Below are 24596 nucleotides of genomic sequence, written 5' to 3' on the forward strand. Positions count from 1 at the left end.
AATCATCTGAAGTCAGAATTGGAACCTCAAAAAGATCTCAAGTTCCTTGGGATTCGTTTCATCACAACATTGAATCAGATTGTCGTCCCAGAGGACCGGTGGGTCAGGATTCAAGACATGATAAAGCAAGCACTACTCTCTCTGTCGACACCAATGGCAGTGTCTACTTGGTCTCCTCATGTCAGCACAAGACATGACCAGAATAGGAAGTCTACAGCTGTGTCCGCTACAGCACTTCTTGAATCCTCATCTCAACAACAAAGGTCAGATTCCGCTCCCAGATAGTGTGAAGCCCTTTCTACTTTGGTTGACTTGCAGATCAAACATCTGCGAAGGGACTTATATGTTAGAGCCGGCATTCAACAACCATCTCTACGTAAACGCATCTCTTCAAGGATTGGGAGCCAAGCTAGCCGAGGTAGCTGCAGGGATCTGGAACAAGGAAGATCAATCTCTTCACATCAACCGGTTGGAGATGAAAGCGCTTATTCATGCCATCCATCACTGGTCGACAACACTGAGAGACAAGCTACCGATGATCGACACAGACAACTCAACAGTGGCTTTCAACACAAACAAACAAGGGTCAACGAGATTGCCATCTCTACTACACCTGACGTTCTAACTCTCTGACATAGTCAGCAGTCTTAATCTCCAAATAAAAGCATGTCTCATACCACAAGCCTGCAACATCATGGCAGACGCTTTATCTCGTCCTCTTCGTCCATCACCAACAGAGTGGATGCTGCGTCAGGAGGCGTTTCAACTAATCAGCCAGACATTCGGATCGCTGCAAATAGACACGGTTCAACAAACAGACAACAATCTACGTGTCACTGGTACCAGATCCGTTAGCCTGGGCAACAGACACTCTCAGCATTCCATTGGAAGGACTAAACATGTTTGTGTTGCGTTTCTCCCTCCAGTACTTCTACCAAAGGTCATCAAGAAAATCAAACAAAATTTAAGCGCCTACAACTGACTATGGTCGTGCCTTACCGACAACCCATCTGCGTTCTGACTTCACGCGTGGACCGTATCAAGACCTGCTTAAAACACAGAGGATACTTGGCGAGAGCAGCTAAGCAGTTACCTTAACCTTATGGAAATCACCCTATATAATGACAAGTCGAAGCGATTTGAGACATGTGCCAAGAAGAAAAGCATCATGGCGATGAAGGCGACACATCCTCAGATAGCAAATTATTTGTCTCATCTATGACATTCCAGAGGTCTGAAAGGCTCTACATTATCTACACATGTTGCGGCACTTAGCTCAGTCATCACCATGAAAACAGGAATCAAGCTGACTAAAGTACCCGAACTACTCGCCTTACTACACTCCTTCAAGTTGGAAGATCAACAACACAGATTTAGAGCTCCCGCATGGGATCTAAACATTGCATACCAATATCTCACAAGTGATACATATTAACTGCTTGAACAGACCTCATTTGAACTGCTGACTGCTACACTGTTTTTACATGCCTTGGCTACAGCTGCATTATGTCCAGTCAGAGCGCTGAAGATATATCTCCCTCGTACCAAGTCTAGAACACAACGTTTCAAGCACCTATTTATCCCTATATCTACTGAGACACCTATGGAAGTATCCCGTAGCACTATCTCAGTGTGGAACAGAGCTGTTATAATGAGAGCCTATAAAGCATCAGGATTGGCACTTCATAGGAATTACTCGCTATCTAACTATAATGAAGGACATGGTGTTTGCCAAACACTACCACCGAGACATAGCCATGGAGAACGTCACTGGCATTCATCAGTTTGGGCCTCTTGTTGTTGCTCAGCAACTAATGGTTCCTCAGAGGTGCTGAGTTTTACTCACCCATTTATCGTGTGACTTGTGGAGACCAAGATGCTCTGCGGAATATAATGGTTGAACATCCATGCACACGTCTCGAACAGACTAGCATGAGTAATTATGACCCTGTACTCGTAATGAAGATACTTGTTCATGAAGAGGGGTCGCAACTAGTCTTGATTACAATATCTTGACATTTAGTTGCATCAGAAACAAGCAAGACGCTAGTTACTTTTGATGTCACCACGTTTCTGTCAACAAAGCCTTCTGCTGAAGATAAGTTCGACTGGATCTGATCCCCCCAGAATATACAATGAATATTAGAAGAACAGGACCAAATTATTGCCGTTACAAGTTCCTGAAGGGATGGAAATATTGGACGTAATCTTTTGACAGCCAGCAGAATCCAGGGTGGCCTGACCCACCGCCATTTCTGTCAGATTCTGTAAGCAACTAGGCATGAGTCAGGATAAGGAAAAGTATGTAATTTTCTTAATAAAATTGATATTTTATACTTATCCTGACTCATGACGAAAGCCCTCCCAGCTGCCCCTCACAGGCACTCTGAATTCTTATAATTCTCATGTTGGGGGGATTAATAAGGAGAGAGTGACAATCATGGCCGATCAGCTTCAAGGGATTTCAGGTATCCCACTATCTTTGCCAGGGAAAAGGAGATAAGCAATTAAGCATGTGTCAGGATAAGTATAAAATATCAATTATATTCAGAAAATTACATTTTTAGTGTTCCCACAGCACTGTGGTATTGCTGAAATATTGCTGAAAGTGGCGTGCACTTTGAGCACCTTGTGGATGGAAACAGCGCTAAGTATTTGTTATTATTATCATAACAGCTTTATACCTTTTTGCATGTACAACTTGTCAGTTGTCTGTCACTTGTAGATTAATGCTTATCACAGCTTAGTTTAGAGTGAGAGAGTGAGTATGGTTTTATGCTGCTTTTAGCAATATTACAATCAATATCATGGCAGGACGCACCAGAAATGGGATCGAAATCGAAGAATCAAACCCAGGTCTTCAGCATCATGAGAGGACGACCATTTAGCTACCCCACCACCCCCTCTGAGCTCAGAGATCAAGATTATAATATTGTTTAAATGAAAATGAGATGAAACTATTTGTTTAACCCCTGATGTCATCCCTCAATTTCATTTATCCATTTTCACAGATCATTTATGTCTAATGGAGGGTGTATTGACACAATTTTTATAATTTGAAAGTTTGAGCATTTTTTTGTATATTTGCAATAGTCATGCAAGACTTTACACATTATCAGTTTTAAGTTACCATATGTTTCATATTTTTTTAAAACTTCACTATTAACAACTGGATAGTGGATGAGAGTGTTCAATCAACATGACGAAGAGCCAGGTTTAATTCCCCACATGGGTACAATGTGAGAAGCCCAGCATTGGCATCCCCTACTTGAATGATGCTGGAATACTGCTAAAACTGTACTCACTGACTGTATTAAATGAGGACGATCATTTCAGGTACTTTGGGGCCTTCACCATGGATGCCATTGGCAGCACTGCGTTTGGGATTGACATCGATTCACAAAACAACTTCGACAACAGCTTCATCAGAGAAACCAGGAAAGTGTTTGATAACGCATTTTTGGCCAATCCAGGACTTTTTGTGATAAGTACGTTTCAAAAACATTTGTTGAATGCATCACACACAACTTATATAAGGGCACACCTTAATGTCTGGAATTTGTATTTTAGTAATAATTAAAGCAGCATGTTACAACATTTTTTATGAAATAAGTAAGTACGTGATTGAATCATTGAAGATTTGTTTTGACAACCTATGTTCATGATTGGTTGTTCAAAGATCTCCAGTGATTGAGTGAGTGAGTATGAAAAATAGAGGATACTAAACGACCTTCTGTGTAATACCATTTTTATTAAACAAGTTAATAATTTGGTATCAAATGAGCGAAAGCGAGTTTGATACCAAATCTTTAACGAGTTTAATAAAAATGATATTCCACGGAAGCGAGTACAGTGTGAGTACTTTCAGCTTTCTGCGAGTCAAGCAAGGTCTAGTAAAATTGCGACAGCGGCATTAGTATTGTGACATCACAACTTTAAACCATTTTGACGTCATATGTCAAGTGGTATTACACTAGTGCAATATTGCCGTAAAAAATTACACTGCAGCATCTTCAACGGGCGAGTAATAAATGTATTTATACCACTTCAGAAATATTACAGTAACATTACAGCAGGGGACATCAGGAATGGGCTTCACACATTAGGGAAATCGAACCCGGGTCATAGATATGGTAGGCAAATGCATTATCCACTCTGTTACCCCACCATCCCTTATCCCACCTGAATTAGGCTTTGTCTATAATGTGAAGTGACCTTTTTCAGCGTTGTTCCCTGAACTCAGTCCCTTGCTGAAGATGTTTGGAATGACTGCTTTCCCAAAGACAACCAAGAAGTTCTTTACACAAGCTATCAGAGAAATGGTAAAACAGAGACGAAGTGAACCTGAGGAGGAGAGAGCTGTGAGCAAACCTTGGATTTTATCATACTGAGAGAGTGAGGGTTTTCATTCCTGTTTTGGAATTGGTCTGCAGCAAACCATGCTTGTTGTAAGATGTGACTAATGTGATTCAGTTGCCAGACTTGCTGATTATGTTTTCACTGTATCCCACTTGTGTAGATTGATGCTGATGCTGTACAGTTTGATCACTGGATTATCTGGTCGAAATTTTAATAACCACTGCAATATAGTTGGAATATTGCTGAGTGCAGTGCCATTTTTTGTGACAATGTGGGTTGGAAGTGGTCTGGAGCAAACCATGCCTGTCATAAGAGGTGACTAGCGAGATCAAGTTGAAGGCCACTCCAGATCCAGTGACTTGCGAGACCCAGTTGCCAGACTTGCTGACTTGGTTGTCATTGTATCCCACTTGTGTAGATCGATGCTGATACTGTACAGTTTGATCACTGGATTTTCTGGTCCAAACTTGAATTTTAATGACCACTGCCAATAAAGCTGGAATATTGCTGATTGTGGTGTTTAACAAACAAACAAAAGTAAAACAAGCAAACAAAATATAGCAGTCATTCAGCACATTCACAACAGGACAGCAGTAACAATGGGTTCGTACCTTTCACCCATGTTGCCATTCAAACTTTGAGTGAATATTTTCAGCACATACTTCTGCTTTGTCACAAAATCTTTTCTGAGACTTGTCCAAGGGGCTGTTGGGTAGACAAGTGGTTGAAGGGTTCGCTTGTCATGCCAAACACCCAGGTTCAATTTCCCACATGGACACAATGTGTCCCCTATCATGATAGTGCTGGTGTATTGCTCAAAGTAACGTGAAACCTTACTCATGCATTTGTCTTGTCCACACCAAAGGAAATGAATGAATGATAGTATGTATGACAACCCCAGACATGGGTCTCAAATATTGTACCCACTTTGCGAATCAAATCTTGGCATATTAAGCAGGCACTTGAACCACAGTGCTACTCCACCAGCCCTGTAATGAAAGTGAATTTGAATATGCCTTTTCATTATTAACTGGAATGCAGTGACTTTGGTAGGTTCAAATGTAAGTCCTAACTGTCAGGTTTGTTTTTCAGAGGAGGGTTGATTTTCTGGAGCTAATGTTGAACGCCGAGGATGATGGTGAGCATCATGGCAGCAACGTTTCAGATGACACTACAGAGAAGTCCGACAATAGTAAGTGACACAGTGTGGAGTATATGTTTGTGTGTGTCTGATGGTTACAAATCCCAATTGTTGGTTTGTATTACAAGGGGGAATGCACGTTAAATGAAACAAGAAAAAGTAGGGTTGGTCTAAGTTAACACTCAGTATGTGGCGCACATGCATTTGTTTCACTGTTCCAACTAACTGCATTCACCCTTTATCATACACACCAATAATAGTAATTTAAGATTGATCATTAGTTGAACAACTTTTATCCTAACTTGTTTTAGCAGTATTTCATCAATAGGTGGACACCAGAAAGGGGCTTCACGCATGGTACCCATGTAGAGAGGTGAACCAGCATCTTTGGCCTCGATCTAAGTCAAGATTTTACCATCGGATTTAAGACAAAATTACTTCCAGGTCAAAAGTTGATCAATGTCAGAATATTAACATACCCCAAAACTTTGACTTTATTCTCGATGGCAATTGTCTTCACTGCTATAGTGAAAATAACTGGGTGGCAATTGTCCTATTCCCCACTTGTACACAGTAACATAATCCTCACGCAACACCGTCAGGATGAGTGAGTGAGTGAGTGAGGTTTCCACCTTTGTAATGGCAGCTTTAATCACATTTGAAGAATCAAACCTAGTCCTGTTGCCAGATGGATGATCACAAATAACCCACTATGATACCCCAATACCACCATTAGAATGAAACAAAGGAAGGTTTCTTGGCATTGATGCATCATTTTCTGTTGCCAAGAAAAGAAAATGTTTTTCACATCTGAAACAGACACTGCCCAAGTGCTCTTTGGCATCAAAAATGTTCCTGGTGGACATTTATGGTGGGCAAAGGAAAACCCAAGGGCCATAGGCAATGATGGATACCTAGATGATCAAGTAATGAAGCTACGTAACAGTAAGCAAAGCCATAGTAAAATATATGTAGTGATAGTAGGCCTAGATAATTCAACACCAGAATCTTCGTCAGCTAAGTAGTTGTGAGATAGAGCACCTGATTCATGGTCTGACAGATATGGTTCTAATCCAGAGAGACAAAATGTGTACTTTCAGTTTGATGACATTTTTCAATACCTGAATGTTGATGTTAAAGAATTCACTTTATAGAATACACATATAGAATGTCCCAGGGATTGTATATTGGACAAAATAAGTTTGGGATATTGGTATTTTTATGATGGATATTTCATCAGTGGGTCAATGAATGAATAGATCATTATTCATAATTTCAAAATTTACTTATATCCCTATATATATATGTATATACCTAACTATTTCTGTCCAGTATATAAGACCCTGAAGGGAGGTTTACCTGAGAAAAAGATAACGTCCAAAACGATGCAGTTATGACATCTGAGGATTATATGTGCTCTTATCATGGTTACATTCAGTTGTTCACTGGTCATGAGGGGAACATGAGTTGATGTTTGTATGTGTATGTTTAAACAAACATTGACAGTACATAACCCATGAGCCTCGAGGGACCAGTGAACAGCGTTTCACAAACCTTTTTGTAGCCATTGCAACATTTTGCTGACGACAAGAGTTATATCCCTCCCATCGATTTGCATTCACAAAACATCAATAATGTCCACACATATTACATGATTCAATGTTATTCAAGACAAATATAGTATTCCCAGAAATTATTGAGAATCATGCTGCGTCATGTAACTCATTACGTTTATTAACTTCTGGCGTTTTACTTACATAAACATGTTAAAACATCATCCTTTTACAGTCTCAGTCTTGTTTTAGTACTTTGTTAGACCTCCTCGCTCAGCAATGCATGCCTGAATACGCCTAGGCACACTACCCATCAAAGTTTGTAGGTAATCATGTGACAGGGTATCCCAATATTGGACCACCTCGGCCTTCATATCTTCAATATTTCTCAGTCCTTTTTTGTTTATTCTGTCCTTCATGACTCCCCACACATTCTCAATTGGGTTTAGGTCTGGGCTGTGACTGGGCCAGTCTAAAACTTGAACATTTTCGCCCGACAACCACTGTTTTGTGTAGCGCGCAGTGTGTTTTGGGTCATTATCATGCTGGAAAATCCAATCATCTTCATACAATGTTTGTGCTGTCGGAAGAAGGTGACCATTTAGAATGTCAACGTATCTTTCTTTTGTCAAGTTTCCCGTGAAAAAACACAATGGCGTCACTCCGCGAGCCGATATGTCACCCCACATGTGAAACTTCGGGCTATGTTTTGGTCGCTGGTAGATAGGTTTGACAGTATCTTTGGTCCAAATTTTCACACAATTAGGGAAAAGCCAAACAGAACTTTCATCCAAAAAGAAAACATTATCCCAATCTTGATTTTCATGAGCCCGACACCAGTTTAAACGTTTTTCCTTTTGTGCATCTTTCATCAACGGCGAGGGAATTCCACGTTTTTTCACCCAATTAAGTCTCTGTAATTCCTGCCTAACTGTTTCATTGCATACCTGAGGACTTCCTCTGCTAATCATTTCATTTCTGATGTTCTCAACACTTTTCAATTTGCCCCTACTCACAATCTGCCCAAGTCTTCGGCGATCCACAACACTGAATTTCCTAGGCCGACCTGTCCCTGCTTTGTGCTCTATCCCGGTTCCTGTTTGAATATTCTTCAAAGTTCTGTATACTGTAGACAGAGGAATACCATGTCTACAAGCTAACACTTTAGCATCAGCCTCACCCCTTTCAAAATCATCTAGAATGAACTTTCTTTTCTCTCTTGCTGTAATTCTGCCATGTCAACACAGGAAGCCGTCTGCTCAGACAAGGGAAATAACGTAATGAGCTGCCTTCAAGAGTTGTCTCCCTTATTTAGTATGCTTAGTGCGTAGTGAAAGCCCTTTTTCCAATCTTAGCATCATTAGAAAAAAAACAAAGATTTTCTCAATAATTTCTGGGAACACTGTAATTTGAGATTAATAAATCATTTGAGAAAAACAGGCAAGAAAATGTTGCTTGCTTGTAAACAGGTTAACGTACATTGAACATAATAGAAGACCACTCAGACAATCAGAAAACAATATTTATGGGTGTGGCAAGATAATTCTATATATTTATTGACTGTTATTCTTTTATAATGTTAATAAAAATCATAGTTATTCATGGATGTACTGTTTTGTGAGTTCATTTTACATCTGGCTCACTTCTTAACCTTTATCCCTGCAAGTGATTGAGTGAGCTTAGTTTTACACCACTTTTAGCAACATTCCACCATTATGGCATGGGAAACCCGAAATGGCTTCACACATTATAACCATGTGGTAAATCAAACCTAGGTCTTTGATGTGCGAGTGGACGGAATGACCACTAAGCTACCGCAGAAACCCGATATCTACATGCACGTCGTATATATTAATAGAGTAAAGGAGCAGCAGCTTGTCATGCCAACATCGACTCATTCCGATTTCAAGCTGAAATGTACGCTAAGAATTAGGTGACATTCGAAACTATGGACATGCACCTCTCAATTATACATTTCCCCACAAATCCTGCCTGATTTCCACGACATAACACCCATTTTATTAACTTTAATACGTCCTCAAACTCGAAAATCAGAACAAAACACCTCTGGGGTGACCGTTATCCCGCACTTGCATCCTCTCAAGCGATCTCATTGGTCAGGTTCCTGTGTAAGCTACCCTACTCTCCCTGGTCCCCGAAGAACCACACTTGACAATATGTAGTTATGCAGGCAAATAAATTACTCTCTGTCCTTTGTGTCTGGATGTATAAGTCAATAGTAACTGGATTGTTTGTCTCCAGCACTGACGATGGATGAAGTGATTGGCCAGGCATTTGTATTTTTCCTGGCTGGATACGAAACTACGGCAAGCACTCTGCACTTCATTGGTTACATCCTGGCAACTAAACCAGACGTGCAGGACAGGCTGGTGGAGGAAGTAGCATCAGTACTTGGAGATGTAAGGTTTCATTATAACTTTTAAATTATATCTGTAATAACAGTTTTAGCTATATTTCATGATCATTGCATCATGAGTGAGTGCTGGCTCCGCATAATATCATAGTAACCAGTCAGCTAAGTCAATGTTACAACCGAGCTTGTTAGTGTCAACAAAGATGGTGCTCACAGCTATGAAGGGAAATCATACAGGCAAGTTGTCAGGTCTGAAACAGTAAAAATATATGCAAGATTGATACACTCAAATTCCCAGCATAACACCTGATAGGATAAAAAGCCAGCCAAGGGAGGTAATAAAATTATCAGGCCAAGCTATACATGCATCCAGAGTATGTTGGAGAAATCAAGGATAACTGCTTATTGGACAGGTTTAGTCAAGGAAAACGAAGAAAACATGGAAAGGTTCTTTTGATGCAGAAAAGGGATGATGAGGTTGCTATACTGAAACTGTGAAAGTCTGGGTTAAAATTGATCTTCAGCAACCAATGTTTGTTGTCAATGGTCACTAACAGGATCGGGTGGCTCAGTGACTTGACACATGTCATCACATGCAAATTGGATTGATTGATGTTCCTGACATTGATCACTGGATGGGTGAAGACTCACTTATTTACAGATTGATGCCATATAACTGGAATATTGTTAAGCATGGCATTAAAAACAAAAACAAAACAATACTGAATGGATTCTACATGATATAATTCAGGCAAGCTCTGAGAATTGATGTACATGTATGTAATAGAGTGTTTTAAAATGATGTTGATCACGATAGGTATACACTGCTCAAAAAGGGTTTTGGACGGAGCCAGAATAGAGTGTTTTAAAATAATGTTGATCATGATAGGTATACACTGCTCAAAAAGGGTTTTGAACTACGCTATCCTTTCATATTTCATTAGCATTTTCAAGTGGTGCACATGTTGTTCATGTTTTGTTACTTCCTTTGCAGAAAGAGCCTGATTATGACAATATCCATGGATTGGTGTACATGGATCGGGTGATCAACGAAACTCTGAGGCTCTACCCAGTAGTTCCAGCGTAAGAATCAGGAACATTATTTATTTCGTGTTTTGGGGGAATTGTTGTGGATCAACTTTCCGCAACTTCCAGCAATTTTGCACCTTGTTGACTGTTAAGGCTTTGAGTATGTGTTCCAGGGCAAAATACTTTTCTTAGTATAGTCATGTGGTTGTGAAGATCCTTGGTTAGAATGATCTTCAGTGACGTATACTTGTTACAAATGGTAACTAAAGGGGTTGGGTGCTCAGGCTCAATGACTTGCTTGATGCCTGTTTTGATGCCTGTTTCAATGCTTGTTTTGTTCATCACTGGATTGTCTGGTCCAGGTTCAATTATTTACAGACCACCATCATACATCATGAAATTGTTTGATGCAGTGTTTAAAAAAAAGAAATCATGTCATGAGTATGATATGTTGCTTTGAGTTCTGAATGCAAAAGTAGGTCTTATAACAATGACAACATTCCTCTCGCTACTGGGTCGGAGAGCACTGTATGATCTTCTAGCTCTATACGATGCCTTTTGCATGTTTTATTTCACCAACGGCTGCTTTCAGGATGACACAATTCCATCATTTTTAACCCTGGGCACTGAGACTCGTGGGAGGTGAATTGGTCAGATATCAGCTCTCAGGGACCTGTAAAAGAACCCCCATTCCCCATACTACTAATGTACTGTCAACTATGACTGTACCCCAATATCTGTACCACTCTATCATTCTTTCCATCTAGACAAAGTATGTTGATTTTGTTATTTCAGAGTCAACCGTTACATTTCCAAGACAACCACTATCAAGGGATGGACATTTCCAAAGGGAGCATTCATCAACATCCCCATTGTCATCATGCACAGAAACCCAGATATCTACCCAGAACCCCAAAAGTTCAAACCTGAGAGGTAGGCATGTTGTCCCAGTAACAATCACTCTGATAATTCTTCCATGGTATCCAGGATAAAACATGTGCCTGACTGACTGAATGGAGTAGGTGGTCAGCCTCATTGGGAGGCACATAATTATATGTCAGTTGCTTAGATCAGTGTTTGCAGTGCTCAAAATACCTGCCTGCCTGACCACCCAGGACAGGTTATTTTCAATACGGGCAGCCAGAAATTCTCAAATTCACCTGCCTGACAGGTTAAAATTTAGACATGTACTTGAAGATATTCATCTTATTTCAGGATAATAAATCATTATCAATTCATTGGTAAAATAAATGATGAATTCCAGTTGGATGACAAACTACGTCACTTGTCAACTATCTAGTTTTTTTACGCTTTACAAACAGAAAACAACTTCATTAAAGGACTACTAGATGTATGTACTGTATTTTACAATCAGAATCAGTTGACAGTGATATTTTAAATGAACTTGTAACAATTTAGCTATTCGCATTGGGGAAGTTAAATTTTCGTTATATCATCAAATAGCCAACTTGGTATCCTGTTTAACACCAATACGAATGTAGAGTAGGCACATACTATTTCTTGCAGCACATGTGGATAAAGCTATAATTTGGCTTTGCTGGGTTGATTCTATCTTATACTATTATTGCACCTGTCAACCTTATCTGAAGTGAATACCCAGAGATATAAGAGATGGTGGTTATCTAAAACTATAGATACCCACTTGAAACTGGAAATACCCGCTTTGTTTCAAAACTATGGGTATCATACTCATATGGTCTAAAGCTTATCTGGAACTCTGCTCAAGATCAAATACTTTTTGTACCCCTCTGACAAATGAAAACTGGCATGGCTCTCATGACTTAAAGATATGAATACACAATATCTTTTAGAAAGTGATCAAATGTGTTCGTGATTACAGTTTTTCTAGTACAGTGGAAGCTGTCAAAACCAGCATCTGTCCAATCCAGCAAGTTGTCAACGCCAGCATAAAATCTGAGTCCCTTCCATGGCTTGTACATTTCTCATCATCTTCATGATGAGTGCCGGGTTTAGACAGTTTTCACTGTACTCAGTAGCCATAGCTATTTAACTCTTCTGTATTACCTCAAACTATACCAGTAGACACATTTTACAGATTCGAGAAGGCATCTGAGATCAACCCTATGCTCTATCAGCCATTTGGACAAGGACCACGACAGTGTATCGGAATGAGGCTGGCCTTAATTGAGGTCAAGGTTGCTCTCGTCAATCTGATCAGAAACATCCGCTTTGTCAGGCTGGAGGACACACCGGTAAGAACATATTGAATGGTGCATTGTAAATTTTACTTGATTCATGTTGATATTTTTCTAATCAGCAGACAGAACATATCAATTAACTCATGTTGATCTGTAGATGACATTTAACTTATACAGGGCACGACAGGCTTTTAGACTCATCAGATGTTGTCAAATGCTTTTCTTGATTTTAGCTCAAATTACAAATTAAGAAAAGTTAAACTTCCCTCAGTGTGAAATGACAGTAGTGTTGATAGATGTTGTTTGCTTGAAACTTTGTGATCTACCTGATATTATATTTTTACCATGTGTATGACAAGAAGGGTGGTATAAATATGTCCATACTCTCCTGGCATTATAATCCCTATTGGCTTCTGTATTCAGTCTATTGTTTTGGCTTCTACATGTAAATTCTGTGAATAGTGTGCTGCCCAGTTAGTTCCTGTTGTTTTTTTAATCATTTACTGTATATATCTGCCTCTTACTTGCTTGACGATACAAGAAGCTTTATCGAAACGTCACTCCAACAGATTAAATAAGTTGCTCATCCATAAAGTTTTGTCCTTATCTGATTCACCAATTTCTAAACATGCCTCTCAAAGAAGTTATGATTGTTTGTGTTTCCATCCATCCATGTAGACATCTTTATGTGTTAGGGTAAGCGTGTTTGTGTTTCCATCCATCTATGTAGACATCTTTATGTGTTAGGGTAAGCGTGTTTGTGTTTCCATCCATCCATGTAGACATCTTTATGTGTTAGGGTAAGCGTGTTTGTGTTTCCATCCATCCATGTAGACATCTTTATGTGTTAGGGTAAGCGTGCTTGTGTGTTCATGTCCTTTCCAGCCTCACCCCAGGTCAGAGGAGACATTTAGTAATAATAGAACTCTTGTAATGTGCATATATCCATGACAGATTGCATGCTCAAAGCGATTACTGATAAACTAGCTTGAGAGAAGAGATAGGTCTAAACTTGTGACCTAAAAGTGTCAGTTCTGTGCAGTCTAGTACACTCTAGTAACCTTGATTCTTGGATGTCATTTAATTTTGTATAGTCACTGATTATTTGTTCATTGATTCAGCAAACTGAAAATGCCTAATATTCCACTCATAAATGAAATATGTATTTGCTGAAGCTATTTTATATTTGCAGTCATCACCCAGTCATGCGCACACAAAATGTGATGTCACCTTATTTAATGGTTTATGTAGGCATTTACCAACAGGGTTGGGTGATGAACTCACTGACTTTGTGATATCCTAATCACTGACCTGTGAAGGTCCGGGGTAGAATAGGCCTTCAGCAACCCACGCTTGACATAAAAGGCGACTATGCTTGTCATAAGAGGTAACTAACGAGATCGGGTGGTCAGGCTCACTGACTTGGTTGACACTTGTCATTGGTTCCCAATAGCACAGATCGATGCTCGTGCTGTTGATCACTGGATTGTCTGACTCAATTATTTACTGACCGCTGCCATATAGCTGGAATATTGCTGACTGCAACATAAACCTAAACTCACCTACCCCACCCAATCACTTAGATCAATGCTCATGCTGTAGATCACTGGATTGTCTGGTCCAGACTCAGACTCAGTTAATCAACAAACAAACAGACACAACAATATAAATAGAGTGGGGCTGAGGATACTTTGGGGAAATCACAAGTCTCCACAAGAATCTGTGTTTATGCCTCTTATGTAATTCCCTCTATTGGTAGCTTGTTTGACCAAAACACTTTCTAAAGCCAAGTTAATTCCGTGTTTATCTACTCATCCATATGACAAAACACTCACTGTTTGATTTCAGCTGAAAAGATTGTTTGTCATCTGATATTTTCAATGAATATGACTAATATTTCATTTGCAGGATGAGCTGACAGAATTCGTTACCACAGGAGTATTTGCACCAAAGCACCCAATCAAGCTGAGAGTTGAACTACGTTGAGATCTGTGACTTTGACAAAAAGCAAAAAAAGCAAAAATCTGTATTATCAAGAGGACAAAATGAAGAACATGATTTAATCGCTACATCATAACATGCTAATTTTCTCAGTCTGAGTGAACAGTATTATTTGTTACATGAGTCTAACATATTGCGAAAGTGGTCATTCGCACATGCCTTTTCAACTTTCACCTCAAAATGGTTTGTACCCGAATGATTTTTAATCCCATTTCCCATAGAGTCACTTCCTGCTATTTCCGATACAGTCGCTTCCTGGTGATGCACATGGAGCATGCTACAACATTGTCAACAGGGAGTAAATAGTCACTGAAAATAGCGTTTTTGTCAATATTTAAGGGTGTCAGCTTGCAGAAATATTGGCTAATGGTATCCATGTCATCAGAAAGCTCTAAGTGTTTATACTGCAGGTCAAATATCTGTGTTTCACACAGATTTTCATTTGTTGAGGGATCAGTGTCAGTGACTGGGGGAACTTAGTATGTGCTGCAAACCCTGTACTGTAACTGTTGTCTGATTGGTTAAATCCATTCAGTCATCTTGCCTTTGATTGTGCGGTCATAGATTGCTCAAAGGTTACAAGAAGTGACCTCCACCTTGGGTTTGTTAGACTCAGTAGAGTAACAAATAATACTGAGACTGAGTTGACTTACACTGATTTTCTCAGGAACTCTTGTTTCAATGTCAGATGATCAGTACTTGTAACATGTGTTTTGAAAGTTTGATACATTTTCAAGAACAGATTTTTATTTAAATCCAATGCCTTGCTCAGCACAGTTGTATTTAGAGCTGAACAGGCTTTTGTAGTATGCACTCATTGCAAACTTTCAATCAAACATCTTTACACATGATAATTCAAGTTCTAGTTCTATGTCCTTATGCTTCTTGAATCTGTCTCCAGAAACTTATATACAGCCAAGTCAATATTTGAACGCTTGCGTGCTATATACCCATGCTTGTGGGATCTGTCATAGATGAACTGTATAACTTGTGCTATCCTTCCTCCTTGAGTGGTGGGTTTGGTTTTACGCTCTTGTTATCAATATTCCAGCAATATCACGGCAGGGAACACCAGAAATGGCCATTTCACTCATGTGGGTAGTGGAACAAGTATCTTTAGTGACTCTCACCATGACACAGTGAATAAGTAAAGATGAAGCCAAATTCACTCAACCACTACACCAGACAGTGAATTCAGAGAAAGTGTTCAACTACCTTCTTTTGTGGTATTGTGATGTATCTGAGGCATAGTTGTTATCAGCCTTATAATTATTATTAACATATATCTTGCATGACATTGTGACGTCTTTTATTTGTAGATTTTATTTTTAATATGTATATTTCATGTTGTTGCATATAATAAGTTTTGAATGACATCACTGGATGAAATGAGCTTGCATATACAGAATATTCTCATGACATTCAAACTTTGTGTATATGAGAACACATATGTATAAAAATATATATATACCTTTCTTTAGAAATAAATGCTATTTTCAAAATTTTTTACAAGTTTTTACAATTTATGTAATGCTGTGATAACTATTGAATACTGGAACTTATTCATTTACCAAAATACACGTTGTTTCACATCATTCTGAGTTCCTTGCAGCACGAACCCATGAAGTCCAGGTTAGAATAGATCTTCTGTAACCCATGTTTGTAGAAAGAGGCAACTAACGGATCAGGTAGTCAACTATTTAATGTACATGTGACCCACGTACAAACCATACAACACATATACTCCCAAATTTGTACATACATACACCGCTGTTCATAACTGCCTCATTACTGATACGGTAGGCCAGTGGATTGAGTTGTCTCCCCTACAGCCAAAACACCACTACCTGACCGAGTTCAGCCATATGCCACTTTAAGCAATATTTAAGCAATATCATGGCAGGAGACAACAGAAATGGGCTAATCACACACAGCACCTCTCTTGGGAATAAAGCCCAGATATAAGTACAGATAAGCCAACACTTTAACCATTGGGTTGGGTTATCCTGCCTCTTTACTCTTCACAAGGGAGCATCCATTGATTTCCATTGTTAAAAAATGTAATGTAACGTTTTTACAGAAAATTGTAAACACAATAAAACAAATGGACATGTTTCTGTTGTTAATAGTAATTCTTGATATTAAACAAAAACATGCTCATCTCAAACCTAATCTCAACCTGACCATTCCAGATATCTGATAAAAATCAATCATATTTGTTCATATAAATAACACTTACATACACAAGGTTCCATATTAAGTCTTTCATGGTTACTGATATGAAATCTTTTTAAGTTACTCTCTCTATCAGTCTTGGATACAAGCAAGTGATGAACAAAAAAAACACAATACATATCTAAAACATATTGATGAGAAGAATTACGGTTTACCGTGAAGATGGGAGTTTGTTCTTGTTTTATGATGAGATTGTTCATAATTGATGGCTGTGTGTGTAGAGGTGAAATGATTTTAAGAGGAGCGATCTTGCTATGGGAACATAGGAGTGGTCATCAAGTTCGTCCACCTGTACAAAGGGGTGTCACTGATTTTGCACTTGACATCCATGGGCGTCTTTTTCTTCTTTTTGGGGAGGGTGGGGGTGTAATTAACATTGTATAAGCTCGTCCATAAACATCATCACCACCCACTCAGCCATGAATTATGAATGGTCCCTGATCATAAAAGGAAACCATCCCATATCTATTCTGTACGGTCTGCCTGAAGTCATTTCAAATGTTTCCTGACTAGATCTGTAGTGATCATAAATGATAAAAATAAAACAAAATGTCACAGTTGCAAAATAAAACACAACTGTTGATCAATGAAACAAAATACCTACATTTCTCCACTTCATGATATGTACAAAATATATACAGCTGGGACTATATCTTAATGTACCAGGATTCTCTCCACTATATACATAACACAGTCAAGAATAATACATTTGTTCATATTAGAAGTAATGTACTTATAGATTACTAGATTCACAGGTATTAGATTAATACCTAATTTTTTTTTCTGATTTGTAAACCAAACAAATATTTTCAGTAATTAAGTGTGACAAGTGTTGCTTTTCACATGGAAGAACAGATGGCCCAGCCAGTCAGTTCAAAGAGACCGCCATAGCTTTAGGAATGCCAAGATAAACAATAAGCAAGTTCACGCCAACAAATTCCATCAACAGCAAACCTCAGCAGATTGTTTGCCATTTTACCCAACCAATATTGCCAAAGGAGAGAGGCATTTTGATTTGGGGGCATACATGTACATATATAGTAAAAATGTAAAGCCCCCGAAAATTGTCTTTCTTTCAGAACCATTTGGAGAGTCAAAGAGGTTATCTGGAACTAATTCATCCTTAAAGTGTCACCGTGACACCCATGCTGGTTCCATGAATATTTTCATCCAATACATGCACTTCATATAGGAAGTGTTTTCTGTGCTGTTTTTGATGCTGCAGAGTAAAAGATTTTGGTGAAGAATTTGAGTCCCGTCTGTCCTCCTGGAATGTAGCTGATGATGTACCTGTGAAGACATGAGACGCAAGTTGAGGTTGTTGAAGTGTTAAGAATTGATGAGCTAGTGAGTGTAGTTTTATGCTACATTTATCAATATTCCAGCAAATCATGGTGAAGATACCAGAAATGGTCTCCAGACATTGTACCCATGTGTGGAATCGAACCCGGGTCTTCAGCGTGAGGCCTTAACATTAGTCTTTCAAATCGTCCCGACTGATGTGTGAGTGAGTTTAGTTTTATGCCATATTAACAATATTTATGGTGAGATCAGGTATATATTTGAAATTGCACTTACCATACTAATGCTATGACTTGGGCAATGGCAAAAATGACCGTAAATATTGTACTCTTCACCTGCAAAGGACAGAAAAGTACGGCATACAGGCTAGTTTTACACATTTACAACTATAGTTCTCTTCAGTACACAACAAACAAGTGTCCACTTGACCAAATTTTAGACCAATCAAGAATATTAATTAGAGGAAATCTGGGATTCAACATTGGCTTCTGGTACCTCGGAGGTATGAAACTCAGCAATTAGATAATATGGTGGACTCTTTATTTCATTACAATAGTTTTGAGTCTTATTTCAGCCATTCCTCATAACGGATGTTACATGTCCAGGACTTTTATCCTAATAAAATAAAGACAGAATACCCTGGATAACACAGGATGGGATTTCAAAACCTTAATTAATTTGTTGTGGAGTACAAATTACTTGTGTGACAACGTCATCACCTTATTGACATACAAGTGTACATCATACACTCACCCACATAGCAAAGTACAAGGTAAGGAGCATGGTTCCAAAATATGCAGCAGTAAACGGCAATCTTCCAAATGAGAAGAGATGTTTGGCATGATGTACAGGGCCCCACAGGAATGAGAAGCTGGTGAGAGATGCATCCATTAAAGTCTTACATGTACAATATCCATAAAGGCAAGGGACAGAAGTATGGTTTTAATCCGCTCATAGCAATATTTCAGCTACATCGTGGAAGAGGACATTAGATATGTACCAATGAGGAATCAGACTCATGTTTTTGATGTGATAAGCTACCCCACCACCTCAACACAAAATAGAGAAGCTGACATCCATAAATTCTCCTTTTCATGTGTATCCACTTCTAAATGCTCTTTAGAGTCTACAATATCCTTGTCCACAATGACTGGGTAGGAGAATAAACTGTAAACCATTGTCTTTAAAGCTAACTGAATGAAATGTTATTTTAACACCACTTGGCTATGACGGAACTTCTTCTTTTACCTTTAACCTATCTTGACGATTGAAAAAAAACCATAAACTCTCCTTCTTGAATTTTGAAGATATTTGTCCTGTTTATGAATATTACCATATGGTAAATTGAATAAGGGTCAACTAGTTCACCTGGAACAGTGAATTCGAGCTATATCATGACATAGTCATGCGGACCTTGAATTCACCACAAGTCTGACACAAGTTTGACAATGGGATCAGGTGGTCAGACTCACCAACTTAGTTGATGCTGTTATCGTATCCCAATTGCATATGATGCTCCATATTGTGGTGTTGATCACTGGATTGTCTGGTCCAGATTCAATTACATGTATTTACAGACTACTGCCATATAGCTGCAATATTGCTTCGAGCAGTGTTAAACAACGACCAATCACCACACGTCTGTCAAAGAAAAGAGAACTGAAAATACTAAATACTTAATTCTGAGGTGAAAGTTTAGCGCTCACCTGGAAAAAATGAAGAGGCTCCAATCACAACACATCTGACAGTCAAAGAAAAGAGAACTGAAAATACTAAATACTTAATTCTGAGGTGAAAGTTTAGCTCTCACCTGGAAATAATGAAGAGGCTCCCAAGAGAATATAGTAAAGCAAATTTCCTTGCTTTCATGAGTAGCAATGGTATGTAGAGGCTAGCCTGAAACATGATACAAGCATATGATATGATACAATACACCATACTGCACTTGCCCTTGCAACACTGTTGACATCACTTTTATCGACTTTTCTATTTCAGTTTTGATTAACCAGATATAGTGTCAATGTTATTATTGTGATTGGGAAGAAAAAAAAATAAAACAATTGTCTTTCCACATTTATATTTCACTGACTGCTATATCCTATTACTAGTCACAGTGACAGTAATTTGTCATGTTATAACGCATTTGTCATGTCATTCAGAATTTCTGTGCCAGTGTCATGATGAAAAAGAGGAGTGAAATATTCTGTTGAAAAATTCATAACATGGAAAGTGAGAGGGCAAAAGATCATAAAGTTCTCACCAATGACATACAGAACGTTCCCAATAGTAAGCATGTCACAAATCCCAGAATTCTTTGTTTCTTTGACTGTAAGGGAAAAAAATTAAAGCTTATAAAACAAAAACAGGTTATATACATAAAATGGCCTACCTTTAGAATACAGCACCACAAACTTTAGAGACATATTACTATTTTAGGTAATTGCAGCAGGTGATTTTGTTCAAAAGCATGTTCTTGAAACAATGCCCTAGGACGCTGGCATAGCAACAAGGTCGTCAAGCTCAGCGAGTGCGTGTTAGCTCCCCACACTGATGTTTCATCTCTACCAGTCATGTCATTACAGAAACCCAACGATGTTGCGAGTTTCCAGAAGTAGTTCCCGGTGGATGCGCAATTTTTCGGAAGCACCTGTTTTAAATATTTTTTTCTTTTTTGACTAATATGCTCATATTTCTTTGTATTAAGGGGTATTGAGGTGTTATATTTTGTGTATTTATATATTTTGTATTTTTAAATTTAGTAAGAATGACCTACATTGGTCACATTGCCATGTTTTATTATTCGCAGTTTTATATTTCAGTTTCAAACGTAACTATTTGGATCAAATGAATTATAACTGTAAACTAATATACATATATATCTTTGTTATTCAGAAATTTGCACCATTACAAGGAAATATTTAGTTTCCGAAATGGTAAGAATTCATTACACTGGATACGTCAGCCATTTTCGTGCCGATTCGGTGAGCGTATTCTATTTATTAGAATTATTCCAAGGGTTAGGGTTAGGTTTAATGTTTAGGGTTTAGGGTTAGGGTAAGGGACCTTATCCAATATAGTAGGTAAATGCATGAGTACAATTGTTTTCCTTTTCAATTTTTGATATTTGAATCATAAAGAAAAATGAGAGACCAAAAACATCAAAAGTTAAATAAACAATAAAATGGTTTAATGTCCAAATTTTGGGCTGATGGAAATCGGCCTCCAGCAACTTTCACCTCAAGATCTAAATATTTTCAATAATGATTCAAAGTCTAACTCACCCTCGTGCCGTCACCAAACATGCCCATGTCTCACACATTCCTTAGCACAATCCACATTATCCTTACTGGGTTCCCTACAACACTTTTCTGTCACGAAAGCACACAATGATTTTTATACAAGCACGTCATTCATGCATGCACCGTGAAATCAACATCTGATGCCTGACGTTAACAACTGTTTTCAGTTCAAACCATATCGCCTCATTCAACAGAACATGCTATCTTTTAGATTACAGAATATCGTGCCAAATGATATCGGGACCATTCGGCAACTGACAGTAGATTGAAAACACGAGGCACCAAGTCTACGCGTAACCTTCGTAACTGTCCACAACCAATTTGACTCTTTCCGTTCATTTCCGTGATATCACAGGAATGACTAGGTAAATTTGCACAATGTGCAACAATGTGGACTAACTCAGTCGGTTAGCTTTCGGGCTAACAATCCGAACGTTGCGGGTTCGCGTCCGACGGGTTCTCGTGTCTGACATGTGACCTATGGCTGGGTACATCCTCACAAGAAATTGTGGTGCTGAATTCTAAAGGTGCTCCCATAAAATATATTGAGAAATTTAAGAAAACAAGACTAAATCATGGTAATTAGTAAATAAATGAAGCATACAACACCGACAATTATCACATTGGCTCTGTTATTGCAGTTTGGTGCAGTCAACTTTCAAAATATTTCCCAATTTATTTTAGAAAACGAAATCAATTAAATGTGAACTGACGTTTAACGTCATAAAACGTCGCATTGGTCATTGTTAAGATGATTAGACCGTCCACTAATGAATATCAATTTCGAGAGATCTGCAGATCACCTTGGGCACTTGACACACAGACAATACCTCCCTACCAAACATATGTTTGGTTGGAAACATATGTTTGTTTGGCAATATAATACGTTGTACACTTACCAAGCTTGGCAACAGAGGATCGCTCTGCGCCTGGGCGAACCAGTTCCCTGATGTGTCGGTCGGGCTTGGTTCTTCAACATTTTGCTTCTTAAACAACCCAAACCCAGAAAATCCTGAAGATAAACTGGATGATGTACTTTCACTTTTTGGCAGTGAAGTAGACGACGATGATCGTGATAAGTAGTCTTGCAGACTTTTATTTAGGTCAGCCATGTTGTCACTTTGGTTTCTTCAAAAAGATGCTTCCGAACTATGCAATGCGTATAATTGTCTCTATAAACATGTTTTTCTTTGGAAACGTGATGTAAATACAATGATTAAATGTAATCTACATACATACACTTTGGGTAGAGGAAGTTAATAAATTTGTTCCCAGTTAACACAGATTGATTTAAATACTTTTCCATTTATAAATTTGGTCATTAATTTATATAAATCCAAGGTCAAGGCAACGTTTAGTACTTGTCTATAGTAATATTCGTTTGGTGATAGTCTCCAAGTTTCCTTGAAACAACATTCATGAGTATCAAATGACTCTTGAATTATATACATGTTATAAAATACGCAATACATGCGTCTTCATAAGCTCTTCATCAATAAATCAAAACAAATTATCCTTGAAATCTAAGAAGGGGAAATGCGTACGACAAACCCTTTTTCTCTTACGCTTAATACTTTGTTCAAAAGATTATATAGTCCATCCAACAAATCTCATCTGTGTAAAGGAATCACCAGAAGTCGTCATCCGATGGACACTTAATGCTCATATTCTGATGATGAATAGATAAGATGGCACAATAGGTAACTCACAATAAATATGCATTTTGAGCAAAATATGTACAGTCTAGTAGAATTATTTCTGGCCCTACAGCAACAATTGTTGAGTTCAGTGGACATGCTAAAAGCGAAAATGTTTCATATTTCTTGTTCCAGTACAGGAAATATAATAATACATACACACAAAATCAAAGCTATATTTACATACAGAGCATATGTATATATGCAGTTTTTTTTGCTGTACAAAACGTTAACTGTTTGTTAGAATAGTGAATAATACATATAAAAGTGATTGTTCTAATAAAAACAAAACAAACTAAACTAAAAAAAATCCCAAAAATCTTTGAGCATCTTTATATATTCTTTGTTATTCACTAGAAGTCATACCAAATCTAAAAAATAAACATATTGACATATCAACTTTCATTTGTGAGTCAGACATTTGTGATCCAATGAAAGGAAATACTGAAAAGTTCAACACACAATGCACCCAGCACCTTTCGACATTAAAACATTCACACTCATTAGCCTATTAATACAAATAAGTTTTATTGCATCTTGAATATTGATGAGATACGTTAACTGAGTTATAAAATTCAACAACAAAAGGTAAAAAAAAATACTCAACAGAGAGCGCGTCCAAGATTACACTATTGCTACGAGTTGTAAGGGGAAAGCGATATAAATGTCATCTGCAAGGAAAACATCAATGGACGGTATATGACATCAGACATGAATTAACGTATCATAGCAGCTGAGTTTGACAATGTCCAGCCCATCAGATCGGATGAGGTTAAAGGATAGGATTATTTCAAACATTGCGAAAGCAATCAAGGCTGTAAGTATTCTACATTGCAGTTGTGTCACAGGTGATAATGTCTGTTGACTGTTGCTGATTCATAATGATTTCTCGTGCATATCACATGACCAGCCGGAGGACTAGGGAAATATTGGTGTCAACTGGCTAAATGTTTTTCATAAGGAAAATGTAGTTATTTTAGACGTTGTGTTTCTGTTAAATATTACATCATGCAATTTCCATCAAATTTCAAACAACATATGTTTATGTCTTTCCCCTTCGCAACATTTTGACAAGCTGAACATTTGTGTCAAAACATTTTCTTTTAAATTGTGCGTTAAGGTGTGGATTTAGGAAACATTTGAAGTTTGAGGCATTGGTAAATAGAACCATGTTGTTAGATGTCCTACTGAGTCTGTATATACAGTGTTGTGGTCAAATTAGACTAATAATAATAGTAATAAAGGTCAAACTAGCCACACAAAGTTAAACAGCCATAACAACAAAAAAAGGCTCAGGTTTACATTCAAAATGTCCAGGATAGTAGTTAAAACAAGTAAAGTAACATCCATTGTGAGCGGAATGTTTGCTCTGTACATAGAGCAGTTTGGTATTACTGTTTATTCTCTACCAGTGAAAAGATGACTT

General features: G+C 38.1%; 3 protein-coding genes across 3 annotated transcripts in view; 2 read left to right on the forward strand and 1 right to left on the reverse strand.

The window, feature by feature from the left end:
• Positions 1-16139, forward strand: part of LOC137267583 (cytochrome P450 3A29-like) — a 31987-nt gene extending 15848 nt beyond the window's left edge. Inside the window, exons 7-14 of the mRNA XM_067802069.1 lie at positions 3337-3488; positions 4225-4361; positions 5452-5551; positions 9316-9473; positions 10422-10510; positions 11252-11389; positions 12534-12690; positions 14545-16139. Of these exons, the coding sequence (XP_067658170.1) occupies positions 3337-3488; positions 4225-4361; positions 5452-5551; positions 9316-9473; positions 10422-10510; positions 11252-11389; positions 12534-12690; positions 14545-14622 (1009 nt within the window). The 3' untranslated portion in view covers positions 14623-16139. The remainder of the gene's footprint in view (positions 1-3336; positions 3489-4224; positions 4362-5451; positions 5552-9315; positions 9474-10421; positions 10511-11251; positions 11390-12533; positions 12691-14544) is intronic.
• A 27-nt stretch (positions 16140-16166) lies between these two features.
• On the reverse strand, positions 16167-22610 carry LOC137267584 (uncharacterized). The gene is made up of 6 exons (XM_067802070.1): positions 22373-22610; positions 20435-20500; positions 19985-20070; positions 18928-19045; positions 18451-18509; positions 16167-18162 (listed from the first exon to the last, which is right to left on the reverse strand). Exons 1-6 carry the CDS (start codon positions 22583-22585, stop codon positions 18057-18059), a joined length of 648 nt encoding a protein of 215 aa, XP_067658171.1. The 5' UTR covers positions 22586-22610; the 3' UTR covers positions 16167-18056.
• A 1226-nt stretch (positions 22611-23836) lies between these two features.
• LOC137268870 (pleckstrin homology domain-containing family M member 2-like) overlaps positions 23837-24596 on the forward strand; it is a 42255-nt gene continuing 41495 nt past the window's right edge. The window contains exon 1 of the mRNA XM_067803453.1: positions 23837-23987. Within this exon, the coding sequence (XP_067659554.1) occupies positions 23916-23987 (72 nt within the window). The 5' untranslated portion in view covers positions 23837-23915. The remainder of the gene's footprint in view (positions 23988-24596) is intronic.

This window comes from Haliotis asinina, chromosome 16 (genome assembly GCF_037392515.1).
Source record: "Haliotis asinina isolate JCU_RB_2024 chromosome 16, JCU_Hal_asi_v2, whole genome shotgun sequence".
Taxonomy (NCBI): Eukaryota; Metazoa; Mollusca; class Gastropoda; order Lepetellida; family Haliotidae; genus Haliotis; species Haliotis asinina.